The sequence below is a fragment of the Lutjanus erythropterus genome, chromosome 1 (assembly GCF_056507025.1).
Source record: "Lutjanus erythropterus isolate fLutEry1 chromosome 1, fLutEry1.hap2, whole genome shotgun sequence".
NCBI lineage: Eukaryota > Metazoa > Chordata > Actinopteri > Lutjaniformes > Lutjanidae > Lutjanus > Lutjanus erythropterus.
Window position 1 is genome coordinate 29,823,364 of NC_139317.1, and position 13,009 is coordinate 29,836,372.

At 39.6% G+C, this 13,009-nt stretch overlaps 1 protein-coding gene across 6 annotated transcripts in view; it reads right to left on the reverse strand.

Annotated features, from left to right (window-relative positions):
• The window catches only part of esrrga (estrogen-related receptor gamma a), a 150,170-nt gene that overhangs the window by 46,713 nt on the left and 90,448 nt on the right, over positions 1-13,009 (reverse strand). For 4 of the 6 annotated variants that reach the window (XM_084719355.1, XM_084719331.1, XM_084719314.1 and 1 more), the window contains exon 4: positions 12,326-12,454. In XM_084719355.1, coding sequence (XP_084575481.1) covers positions 12,326-12,454 — 129 coding nt within the window. The remainder of the gene's footprint in view (positions 1-12,325; positions 12,455-13,009) is intronic. The other 2 variants (XM_084719339.1, XM_084719323.1) reach the window with 1 other exon arrangement.

Sequence of the window (13,009 nt, forward strand, 5' to 3'; positions counted from 1 at the left end):
GGGCTTCAAATGGCTCTTAATACACACAGTATTTTTTTTTCGGACAGTGTTTAACATTTTAAGTTAATAAACTACTTAACTAAATTTTAACTGCTTTCTGAGTGTTAGACTAGTTGACTAGTCTAAATTAAATTTTGCGTTTACTCAACAGGGAAATTAGTTGCCAGGAACATCCCTAGTGCACACGCTCAAGCAAGCACACCTGTGGTGTTGGTGTGCAGCAGTGAAATGGGTCCCCGCTGAAACACTTTCCCGCCGCACACGTTCTGGACGTTGTTTGGGCTATTCACCGGTATGGCGGTATATGAAAAATTCATATCATAATGAAAGTACAGACTGGTTTTCGGTACAAACTGGTATACTGCGCAGGCCTAGATGTTTGCACCTCCTGTTAAGTTTGCCAACTCTGAGCCGTTGTACTATGCAAAACCCACCGAGCCTAGTCACTCATTTAAGAAGGCAGCATGGTATCAGAGCAGAAATAAACAGCACTGGCTGTAATGTTACCAGTGGGAGCAGTTAAACTGATGCAATACAAACATCTACAACCAACGCTGCTACCAGAGCACTGATGCCATCAGCTACTGCCCTCCGAGGGGCAGCATTTTGCCTTTGTGCCATACAGTAATTTTCAAAGTACAACACTGAGATTGTTAAATGCTGACAGCCCACTCAGCAGCATTTTTATTTAAACAAAAATAAAAGTAGTCAATTTACATACACTTTCCCCTCATATTGCTTCTTGCACACATTTCTCCTATTACACACAAACTCTCACATGCAGACTCTCAGTTTTTCCTCTTTCTCTCTTTTCCTCACACCTAAAAGACCCAGTGCTGTGCTGAGCTCACTTTATAAAGAGCCCTCTCTAACTACCTCATCTATTTTCCACCAAATTAACTCTCTCTCAGCACTGATTAATGATCAAATCTAAATGAATCAAATTAAAAATTGAAAATTATATTTCCAAAGCCCACAAAAAAGAGACAGGAGGAGGCTAAGGGGGGAGAGTGAGAGTGGTCTACCTCCTCTTAACAAATGAGCCTTCAAATCATAAAGAATGAGCAAGAGAGGAGAGGAGGGAAGGAATGAGAAGAGGAGAAAATAGGAAGAGAGTCAGGGGAGAGGAAATGTTAGGATCAGAAAAAAAAATGGTGAAAAAAGGGAAGGAAAGAACAGAATAATTGAATGGGGAATGGGTAAGAAATGGAATAAAAAGGTGAGAAGAAAGAAATAAAACTGATAAAAAATGATAAAAAGCATTAATGGATGATTATGATAAAAAGTGTAGAAAAAAGAGAACAGAGGGGAGAGGAGTAGAGCATAGGTTGTGAAATAAGGGGAGAAAGGATGTATTGGAGTAATGGATGGGCTAGTAAACAAAAGAGGAAAAATGAAATGAGAGAGAAAAGGAGGGATAAAGTGAGGGCTAATAAAAGAGAATGAGATATGAACATAATAATGAGAGAAAAGGAAAGACACATGAACAAAAAGAACAGCGAGAAGTCCACAGAGGTTATACGCCTTAATTATATCCTTTAATTATTATGTCAACTAACAGCACATCTCCACTCAGTCCACTGCTTCCTCCTAAATAGAGCACAGTATGTGTAAACTGTTTTTGAAACCATATAATTAATACCAATTTTAACCTACTGTACTTTTCTTTAACTTGTTAAAGCCTCTGGAAATAGCTTAGGCTTTAAATGGCAAAAATGCATGTATAAAAAACAGTCTTACCTATTAGAAAACCTAGTTTTCAAAATAGCTAATTTTGATCTTTAGACCATTTCTAAAGACTGTGTAGGTGTGGCAGATCTCATTTTGACTGACATATTGCTCAAGAGTTCCAACATGAAAGTTAAGCAATATACTGCTCTGTGTGGATTGCTGTAGACAGGGACAGGGGTCTATGCTCTCTTCATAGCCACCAAGACTCTGTTGACAAATTTTTCCTTGCAGACCACAGGAGCATTGTACTATGGCTGCTTTGATTGGTTAGTTTCTTTGTGTTATTGTGCAACTTTGTGTTTTAAAACAGACGTTTGGATCTGAACCAGCGTCGCCTGCTATGGACCAAGGCAGTGGTAGTCCAGCTACTCTCGTGTCCTGTGAGGTAAAATAAAACATTTTTTTGGGGGGAGGGGGCTGTGAAGAGAGCATAGACAGCTGCTTCAGTTCCGCATCAGACAGAGCTGCGTGACATCAATGTAAAGCAAATCTAAATATAGATATAGATACAGTATATATATATATCTGTTATTGATTTCTGCAAGGTAAAATTACTGTTTGTGTCACAGGAGTCTGGAGTAAAGTAAAGGCCTCAGCTTAATTCAAACCCAATACAGGGAAGTGAATACAAACTTTAATAACAATATTGCAAAGCTGGATTAAAACTAATTTCTAATACTTATACTGACATGTATTTTTATGACTTTTGCACACTGATGAAGGCTCCTGTGAGCTGAAATGCACTGGTTGGTCTGTGATTTTTTTTCACTTGTTGTATGCATGGACCAATAAATGCCTTTAAACTTTTGGAAGACAGTGCCTTGGATTCTTTGTATGTTTGTCCACCAACACTCAGATGTGTTTTTTTTTTTTCACAACAGAAACATAAACATTTATTCTTACATTTCAATACTTTTTAGATGATTACTATTCATTCTATGTACATGAGACCCTAAATTACATAGTTAGAAGGCTATTGTGGATTTGAGTTTCCAGAGCCTTTCAGTGACATACCTGTTTTCATCCACATTAAAACATTTTGTACCACTTTTGTCATGTACTGTACACACAGTTGTGTGCACTCACATTCACACAAACACACAGTGACAGTGATGAAGGTGAATCATTCCTATCATGGGAATATTGCCGCCTGTCAATAGCACGATCTGCACTGATCACATCAGCATAGATTTAACACTGCACCGGCGTCACTCTGTGTCAGCGTATGTGTGTGTGTTTGAACAGTTGAGGGATTGCGAGTGAAATGCCTTTGACACCTAAGTGCTTTTGAAGAGAGAAGCAGCAAGCATGGGAAGAGAAAGGCCAAAGAGAGAGAAGAAGAGAGGAACAGAGGAGAGAAAGACAAAATGGATTGATTTCAGATGGTCAATGATATGATAAGAGAGTGAGAGAATGAAAGAGTGTGAGTGAGGAATAGAGTCGAGAGAGGAGGAGGAAGACAAATAAAATGATTGATCAAAAAAGCACAAGAGGAAGACAGCATTTAAAGAGGCAGAGACGAGGAAACACTGAGAGGGAGAGGAAAAGAGAGGGGGAGTTTTATGGTAATTGAAGTTGTAACAGGGTTGAAGTCTCTCTTCCACGTTAGACCAGGTTATCACCTTATGCCTCTGTGTGTGTATTTGTGAATGTGTGTGTTAAACCACAGTGTTGATGTAATAACATAAAAGGTTTTCCTATGTGGGTTTAGGAACTGATGGGCGAGTAGATTGGGTAAGACAACAGACCCATTTAAATCGTGTCTGTGTGTGTGTATGTGTGTGTGTCTTTCTGACTCTTCTGCATGTGAGGAAGAACTAGAAAATAAAGGATAAACATGCAGTTATGTACGTATTAATCTATGGGATTAGCAAAATACAGTTTGTTTCACATTGTTCAAGGTTTTTAAAAAAAATGACACAAGGGATCGTGAGAAGAGAGAGCATAAGAGAGGGGTGGAGAGGAGGTTAAGAGAAAAGTGTGTGTGGTGTCATGCAGTGACGTTTGTTTAGACCAGAACAGATCAGAACAGCACTGCCTGAGGCAGTGGGCAGGTGGCTGTCACTGGTGTGTGAATATGTGTGTGTGTGTGTGTGTGTGTGTGTGTGTGTGTGTGTGTGTGTGTGTGCGTGTGTGTGTGTGTGTGAATGTGAGCATGTGTGTGAGACAATATGAGGTCCCTATGGAAATGTTGTCTTTTTCCACATTAATGGACCTTATTCTTGTAAGGCCATATTTATGGAATGCAGTGATATATTTATACTAACTATATGTACAGCTGACATTTCTGTGATGATTTAAAAAAGGAAAGTTAAGTCCTTTGCCTCTCACTTGACAGAAAGCAATCATTATACACTTTTTAGTTAGATGTTTACTAGATACAAACTCAGCAACTCTTCTGTCACTTTGAACTGGTCTTTAATACCCCTAATGAAAAAGGCTAGCTGAGTGTTGTATTGTTGTATATGAAGGGGTAGTTTAAATTGGTATTAAACAATAATCAAATAAAACAACATAATCATATTATATTTTGGACAACATGTTGTGGGCTGGAGGAAAGGGAAGAACCCGAGCTGGTAGTTTGAGACCCCTGCTTTGAAGTCCTCTGTTAAATACATTGCTATTCCGACACAGTCCTCCTGCCACATCTCGTTTCCTTTCAAGACAAACAGACAAAAAGTGTATGTGAAAGAGAGCAGACCACTTAGGCAGATCTCTCACAGTATTTCCATTATCGCTGCTTTCTAGCTGGGATGCAACCAGATGCCACTCACACACACAAACACTCACACACACTTGCTCAGGACAGACGCTACAGGGCCAGATTTAGCTACAAGTTTCCCATGGGGGAACACCAGACGCCACCAGTTGTCTGGCGCTCCCCTCTCCTCTGTTTCCCCGTCCTGTCCTCTTGTCCCTCTCTCCATCACTTGCTCTCCCCTCCTCTGCTTTCATTCTTCCCTCCCTTCTTCTTTCATTCTCATCTATTCTTTCCTTATCATTTCTGCTTCTCCTTTTTTATCTCTTTAATCTCTGACATCTTTCAAGAAACGTGTCCTTTATGACAGACAAATTGTCTTTGTGTGTTTTGCATGTGAACATGTGTCGGCCAGTTGTCTTAATTGTGGTGTGTGTATGTGTGTGTGTGTGTGTGCAGCAATGAGATTGGATAGCAGTAGTCAGGATTGTTGAGCTATGAAGAGAGTTATGACACACGCTACCAGCTGTATGTACACACCAAACACACACACACACACACACACACACACACACACACACACACACACACACACACACACACACACCACTCACACAGACTGGGGCCTTCCACCCGATCTCACTCATTAGGTCTTAGAGGCCGTGGGGAGCACGGCCAAAGTTGGCACAAGCTGTTAGTGTGTGTGTATGTGTGTGTGTGCGTGTGTGTGTGTGTCCATGTGTGGGGCAGTGTGCCAAGGTTTATATTTGCAGTCCATGGACTTGTCTCTCTAGTAGTCTACCATCTGAATCCAGCTGGCCGTTTACAACAATATAGAGATGGAGGCTTTGGTTGTGGATTCAACACATTCTGTCTGTTTAACCATGATTCATCAGACGTGCCATCATCAAAGCTGCTATGTTGTAAGGGAGCAAATCTGTCAATATGACCATATGTACAATATACATGCATACTGAATATTGCTGGCTCCTGGACTGTGTGCCTCTGCCAAATCCTTTCATGTTCAAATGTCTGATCTGTGTTTTGTATTCTGTTCATGACGATTTTACACATTACTGCTGAATTTGAATGCATTATGTCTGTCTTGCCTTGCCAGTTGTGTATAAATAGAAATAACTGTGACAGCTATATTGTTATTACCTTTGTTTGTTTACAGTTTAACTTGTCAAATAAATAGAATTAAATGAAAATGGTTAGCATTTGTTCAAAATCACTTTCAAGGTTGATATAATCCACGTTTTGAAAATTAAACACAAATTTAATATGTTCACTAATTGGTAAATTAAATAATTTCTGGAATGTGTTCTTTGTCGGTAATTGGTTTGGTATTTGGTAGTTGGTCCTTTCCACTGATTTAGTACAGTTCTTTGAAAATAAAAATACATTATATATGTATAGAGTGCATAAAATACACCATAAACTAATATGCCTTGAAGAATACAGCAACAGCAAAGGGATGCATTTAAACAGCTACAGTGTTATTACCTTTTTAGCTTTTTAGTTTTTAGCTTGTAAAATAAATAAAATCAAATGAAAATGTACTTACTGTCATTTCAAAATTGCCTACAAGCTTCTCCTGTTTCATTATTTTTCATCAAATCTTTTACCTGCATAAATACCCTTGTTCTCTCAGTCCCCCCCCTCCTCGCTCTTTAGGCAGATTTAAGCCCCGCCCCTGTGACCTTTCGGTCTTCAGCTGACGCATCATTATGACCTCATTAAAAATGGACAGACAGCCATTGCCAGAGGGGAAGTTCTCATAATATAGTCAGGCCTTTTAATTGCCTCGCTCCAGAAATTAGCTGCTACATATTGGTGGGTGGGTGCCCCATGTTCGTTCATTCCTTCAGTTTACCCCCTGCTCCTCTCCTCTCCTCTCCTCTCCTCTCCTCTCCTCTCCTCTCCTCTCCTCTCCTCTCCTCTCCTCTCCTCTCCTCTCCTCTCCTCTCCTCTCCCTTCCTCTCCTCTCTTTTGGTGAGGAACATGCAATATGCCACACAAACTGAACTATGTGTGTGTGTGTTGTATTTTTTCACATTCAGGTGCGCGTTTAAGAGGAAATTTAAAGAAAAGGCTCCATTCTGAGTTGGTTTACTTACCCTCTGGCCTCTTGTTCTCACACACACAAATACACACACACACACACACACACACACACACACACACACACACACTTCCTTGCTGCCTCACTTGCTCTTCATCTCACCCTCTCTGTCTCCCAGGGCGACAAAGCTAATTTGAGGCAGATCTTGCCCTAAGGGGTAAACTACAGCATCTACACACATGCGCACACACATACACACACACACGCACCCATACCACACTAAACCCTTACCACTTTATCTTCACCTTTCGCCCATGAGCTAGCCCCTGACAACCACAGTTAGCTCTGATGCTAACTGATTGAGCCACTTATCATTATCATCTATGCAATTCTGCTGTAACAATGCTTCTACCCAGAAAGGTGGCTTGAAACACAGTTGGCAGTGTTCTTAACTGTTGGTGATGGGGGCAAAGAGTGATAAAATGATTAAACAGGTAGTAGAATAATGTCCTTCTGTACAATAGTCTTTATAAAGATGCATGCTTGTATTAGCCCAGCGTTGTACCAAAAGAATTTCACGATGAAATAATCCACATAATGTTTTGAAAATGAAAAAAATAATTTCCAGACTAGATGTTCTTTATTGGTAAATGGTTTGGTTTGGTTAAGTACTTTTTGGTGTGGTTTCTACTGGTATTTTAGAATAAAGCTGAGTGTAAGTTCAATCAGGAAGACTATCATAACAGTCTTCTCTCCCCCTCTGTCTTTACCAACTGATTCTCAATCAGCCATCCATGGGCGTTCACTCTTTAAGTCAACCAACCAGATTTAGCCACAATCTCCATCAGCCAATCATGTCAAAACTTTAAATCTGTTCTCCTCTCTGCTGCTTTCAGCTGTCATCTCTGCATGGAATTGTTGTGACCCCCCCACTCCCCCCCCCCCATTCTCCTCCAGTTCTTTTAATCCAGTGCTCAGGTTGAGCTCATTAGAAGTCTGGTCCTCATCACATCCAGATCTTCAGCCATCCCTTCACAACCACTACCAGTGTCTAGACTCCATCAGGGGTTTCCTTTACTAATCACAGCTTCACTAAACCCCTGTACACATGATGATGTCACGATAGAGTCTAATCGCCACAGACTTTTCACATTTCTCATCTTAATCATATCAATTAAATATATTTTGTACATACAGAATGAAGTCTCTCCTGATTGACATAATAATTCAAGGGGGTATTTCATGGCATAGTTAGTATATCTGTGCATGCACTAGTTCTTTAAAAAAAATACAACAAATTATATATTATATATTTTTCAAATTTCTCAGTTCAAAAAGACTGAAAATGAAAACATATGAGAGGTATCAATTTTCCAAATGACCCTTATTCATATGTAGAGCGGGACCTCCTGTATTAAATTCACAGCCAGCACAACAAATAGGCTGGCTGTGGTCTGTCATGTTGATGTATATATATGTAGGCCTTAGTGTGCGTGTGTGCCTCTTTGTATGTGTGCAAGATGTAGTATGTGTGTGGAGCAGAGAAGCAGCAGCAACAAAAGGCAGCTGTAGTTCTGCTCTTCTATTGGTTTAGTGGGCAAACCACATCCTCAAGAGTTAAAGTCAATCTCATGTCGACCACTTTTACTCATTCACTGGTAAACAAAATATGAGTAAAAATGAATTTAAAGTCTGGCAAAGAAAGTAAATGACTGCAGAAAAATATTCTCTTGTAAATGACAGCTTTGTTTGTAGTTTTATCGACATGAGTGATGTGGTTTGTGTGTCTATAAGGAGGATTCTGTCTGAGCTGAACTGAGCTGCCAATAATACATGCACTTACACACGCGTGTGTGTTTGTGGCCACACACACATACACGAGACAAAACAGGAGATGAGACATAGGTTCTGCCTATGTCAGATCAACTGGGAGAACAAACGCTACGACAGCAGCTTGTTGGGAGTGTGTGTGTGTGTGTGTGTGTGTGTGTGTGTGTGTGTGTGTGTGTGTGTGTAAAGAGAGAAAGAAAGAGTAGAGAGAGATGAGCATGCTTTTACAGTGAAGTGAAACTGGGGCTGTTGGAGGCAGTGATATTTATGATTTTTGTGTGTTTGTTCAAGTGTCTGAAGCTCTGAGGTTTTCTTGTTTTGTGTTATAGAGGTCAGTGATACAGATTCTAAATAATATCTCAATAATTTTAGGCTGTGGAGCGATATACAATACATATCTCCACATGTACATTTTCTCTAAAATATCTTACATACTGTAAATAGTGCAAATAGGATGATCTTATAGAATTTCATACACTGCTGTAGATTGGGGCCAGATGATAGACAAAATCAAATATCACATTTTTTTGTACCAAATACCTTGATTGTTGAGAAATAACAAAGTGGGTAAAGGCAAATAATTGAACAGCTAGAACAGTCTGGTAAATTCAGAAAATTACATCACTTTACGGTGATGCAGCCTTTCAAACTGGGAAAAGACAACACATACCATATCACAATATAATGATATTCAAAATGATATTCAATATCTAAGATGATATCTAGTCAAATATTGCAATATCGATATAATACTGATATATAACCAAGCTGTAGTATGTTATTTACTCAAACTTTTTGCTGTTTAAAAAAAAAGGGGGAGAAAGAATATTTCAAAGACAGGAACCAGCTCCCAGCATCTCATTTTGAATTGTTTTGTCACTTCAACCAATATCACTTTCACAATTTTAGAATTTAAATTACTGAAAAATTTACAGCAGTTTTAGCAAAAAATAAAGACAATACTCTTTTTAAATTGAGCACAGTCATTGTTTTTGTTTGCACAATAATATTTTTATGTAATTATTTCATTTTTGCATGGAAACTTGCAGTCTGGTCATAGTTTTTGTGGATAAAATTCATGCTGTATATGTAGGAAACTATACTAACTATAAAACATCAAAAAATGATGAAAATGTTGATGGATGTTTCCCAAAGCTCAAGATGATGTCCTTAGATGTCTTGTTTTGTCGACAACCCTCATAGAGGAGCAAAGAAACAAGAAAATATTCATGATTACGAAGCTGAGAATCATTGAATTTGAGCTTTTTTACTAATAGATGACTCAAACTGATTAACTGATTATCAAAATAGTTGGTGAATAATTTAATAGTTGACAACAAACTGAATAACTGTTGCAGCTCCACTATGGATGAGTGTCATGGTGCAAACAGGATGGAGAGAACAGTGAGTGAAGAGGAGAATGGATGGATGAAAAAGGGGTAAGAGAAGCAACAGAAACAGTTCAATAATACTGAGTGGGAGAACTGGAGGGAGAGATGAAGACAGGAATGGATGGAGGGAGGGCTGGCAGGCGTCGGCAGAGGCACGCTCCCTGACCACTGTAAGGAAGGGGGCGTAGGCCAGGTCTCCCATCAATTACAACCTTGACCCTCCTCTCTTCTCCTTTCTCTCTCACACACACTTTCTGCTTCATTCAACCATCCTCCCCCTGCCTCTCATCCTCCCCTGGTCCCTCTCCTCTGCTCCTATAAATCAATCTCTTCTCCCTCCCTCCTTTCCTCCCCCTTAGCTTTCTCCCACCTTCCCCCTCCCACCATGCCTCTCTGTTTCTCTCTCTCTATCGGCCCTCCTCGTCATCCCTCGCCACTCCTCTCCCTCCTTTCATCGTTGGAAGTGCAGTGGGAGTAGAAAGGTCAGAGGTGAGAAGACGAGAGGGAGAGAAAGAGGCAAAGGCAACGAGGGAGTGTGAAAATGAGAGAGTGAGTGTATTTAATCAAAGTGGTGTGGGGGCAGATAATATCTCTTGTTTTTTTTTACCTTTCTTCACCACTGAAAAACTGCTGAGTATGAGGGTCACAATTATCCTGCAATTTCTAATTTAGGTTAAGTGAAATGAGGATGTAGTCAGTGTCTGGAAGTGGGGTATTGTGTGTGCACATGCCCTCAGAAACTAGAAAAGTGAACATAAAGTTGAGCATCATAAGTGAACATTAAATGAGAAAAACAAAGAGCTGTGAACACGTATTAGGACGAAAAAACAAAGTGATAAGACCTTGTGGGACGCCATCTGACATTAATGTACATCTCTTCTGGACTATATCTTTTTTGCACAAATATCCCTGCACTGCATGCTATGAAATTGTACACATTTTGTGGAGAAGACAATGCACATTCCTGTACAAAACTGTGCAGCTCTCTAATCTAAGTAACATGTAGTTGATGTTTCCCAGTATGTTTCTATATTTTATTCTCAATTCTCTATTTTCCATTTAGGCTTCTCGGCTTGCATGACCTGCCCCACCCTGTCTTTACATTTTTCTACTTGCTATGTGCAATAAATCTGATTCTTCTCTGAAGATGGACATGGAAGTGAAAAGGCAACAGGCAATAAATATGCAATAATGATGCAAAAACAGAAATAGGTTACAATATACTGCATATAGGAGGAGTGTTAACAATTTCTTATTAGTGTTACATGTAGCATTTTTCAACATAAATTTATCATTATCATACTTTGATGTATATTGATATATTTGACATAAACCAGTCACACCATGTTAGAATAGATGGCTAGCCTGTGTTTACAGTGTGGTACTAGTTGTTCTTGTGTTCCTCAAACGTCAGGCCACATTTACTACAATGGCCCTCTGTATGTGTTTATTTAATTTTTAGATATAATCAACAGGTTTGACTTAATTTTTCAATAGCTTTTACATTTACTTCACCATGTGTCATGAAGTGAAACGGCAGCCATTTTTATATGCACCTGGGGGACATACCTGTCAACCTTCCCATTTCACTGGGGTCCTCCCATATTTAACCCCTCTATCCCGGTGACCTGTTTAATTTTTTTTTTTTTTTTGCCATAAATTTCCCTTCAAAAAAAGGCCATAGCCCACTGAGCCCATTTGATGTGTTTGAAACAGAGAAGGCTCAGAGCAGACAAGTGCTAGTGATCAGAGCAGAGGAATTTAAGTTTAGCAGTGAAGTTGTCTCGTAGCAGTAAATGTACAGTGAATGTTAGAGTTGTCCATGAATAAACACTGCAGAAGAAGTTCAAGACTTCCCAACTGGTGGTTAAAGTGAAGTGAGTCGGTGGGATTACAAACCAGGAGCACTGACTCAGGAGCACTCTGTTTTGCCTAGATTGCAAAATGTAGATAAATATATTAATTCAGTGTTTTTTTTTTATTGGGTATCAATATTGCATTTATTTCCGTATTGTTACAGGTCATGTTCATACCCTTGAGACACAGCTGAAACACAAGACGCACAGGGCTGGTGCAGACGGCCGCAAAAATTAAAACGAGACAGAATCTGTTGCGAGAGACGTGCGAGTGAAAAATGTATCTGACTTGCTTATGGCTGAGACAGGGGGTTACCTGTATTTAACAAAGAAACAAAAGTTGGTCAAAGTCACACTTTTAGTAAAATATGCCAAGTGATTTTAGTGTATCACATGGGGAAAAGTGATAGCCAGCGTGACAAATTTTCCCTCACAAGCATGCTCAAGTCAGTTACTTAATGTAGGAACTACTTTACCCCATCCTTGTTGCACTGATATTTTAATTCAAATTGTTGCTTAATGGTGATTTTAGGGTTTGCTGTGTGCATGATGAAAGGTAAGGGCTACGTTGACAGCTGTAAGGGAGGTGCAAAGATTTCCCATATTTAACCCCCGTGTTGACAGGTATGCTCTAGGAGTCATACATCAGTCTGGTAGATCACTTACAAAATTGAACGCAGTTGCACATAAACATATTTAATGGGCTTTAAATGCTACATGTAGCACAGTTAACAGAGAAAGATAAGTAAGAGACCTTTTCCCTTACCCTCCCTCAGCATGCCCACAGTCAGACACTTCATGAAGCGGCAGGCCTGGCATGACTTGCGTCTCCTCTTGGTGATCTCACACTCGTTGGTGGCTGGACAGCTATACTCAATGTTGCCTGTATGTAGACATGTTGGAGGAAGACAGAAAGGGAGGTTTCATTTTAGATAGACACATCAACAGACAGGTGGGCAGACAACTTGTTAGACACCAAAGACATAGGGAAAAACAGTACGTTCAGACAGAGAGAAAAAAAATCTAGTTGTAGACAGAGACACATGTATACAACAAAACAAAATATAATGAACAATTATTCAGCATCCTTGGTATTGAGGTTTGATATTAAGATATCTCTTTGTTGCACAGTGGCCATATACAGTCCAGAACAAATGCCAAAACCTCAGGGGGCTATGACTTTGTTTAAAAACTGGCATAGAAAACAGTGTATGTCAGTGTGTGTCACGGCTACATCCAGCTGAGGTTGCGTGACAAGCTGCAGTTCACTCACGGTAACACTCTAACACTAAGATTATTAGCTCATGTAAGTCTCTTAAGTTTATAACCTTTGCCAACAACAACAACAACACCTGGAGTGTGTTAAAGGCCAATACAACTTTTACCCTGAATTACTGACTGTTGCTGTTTTTTTCTCTCTTTGCTGTGGGTAATTCAC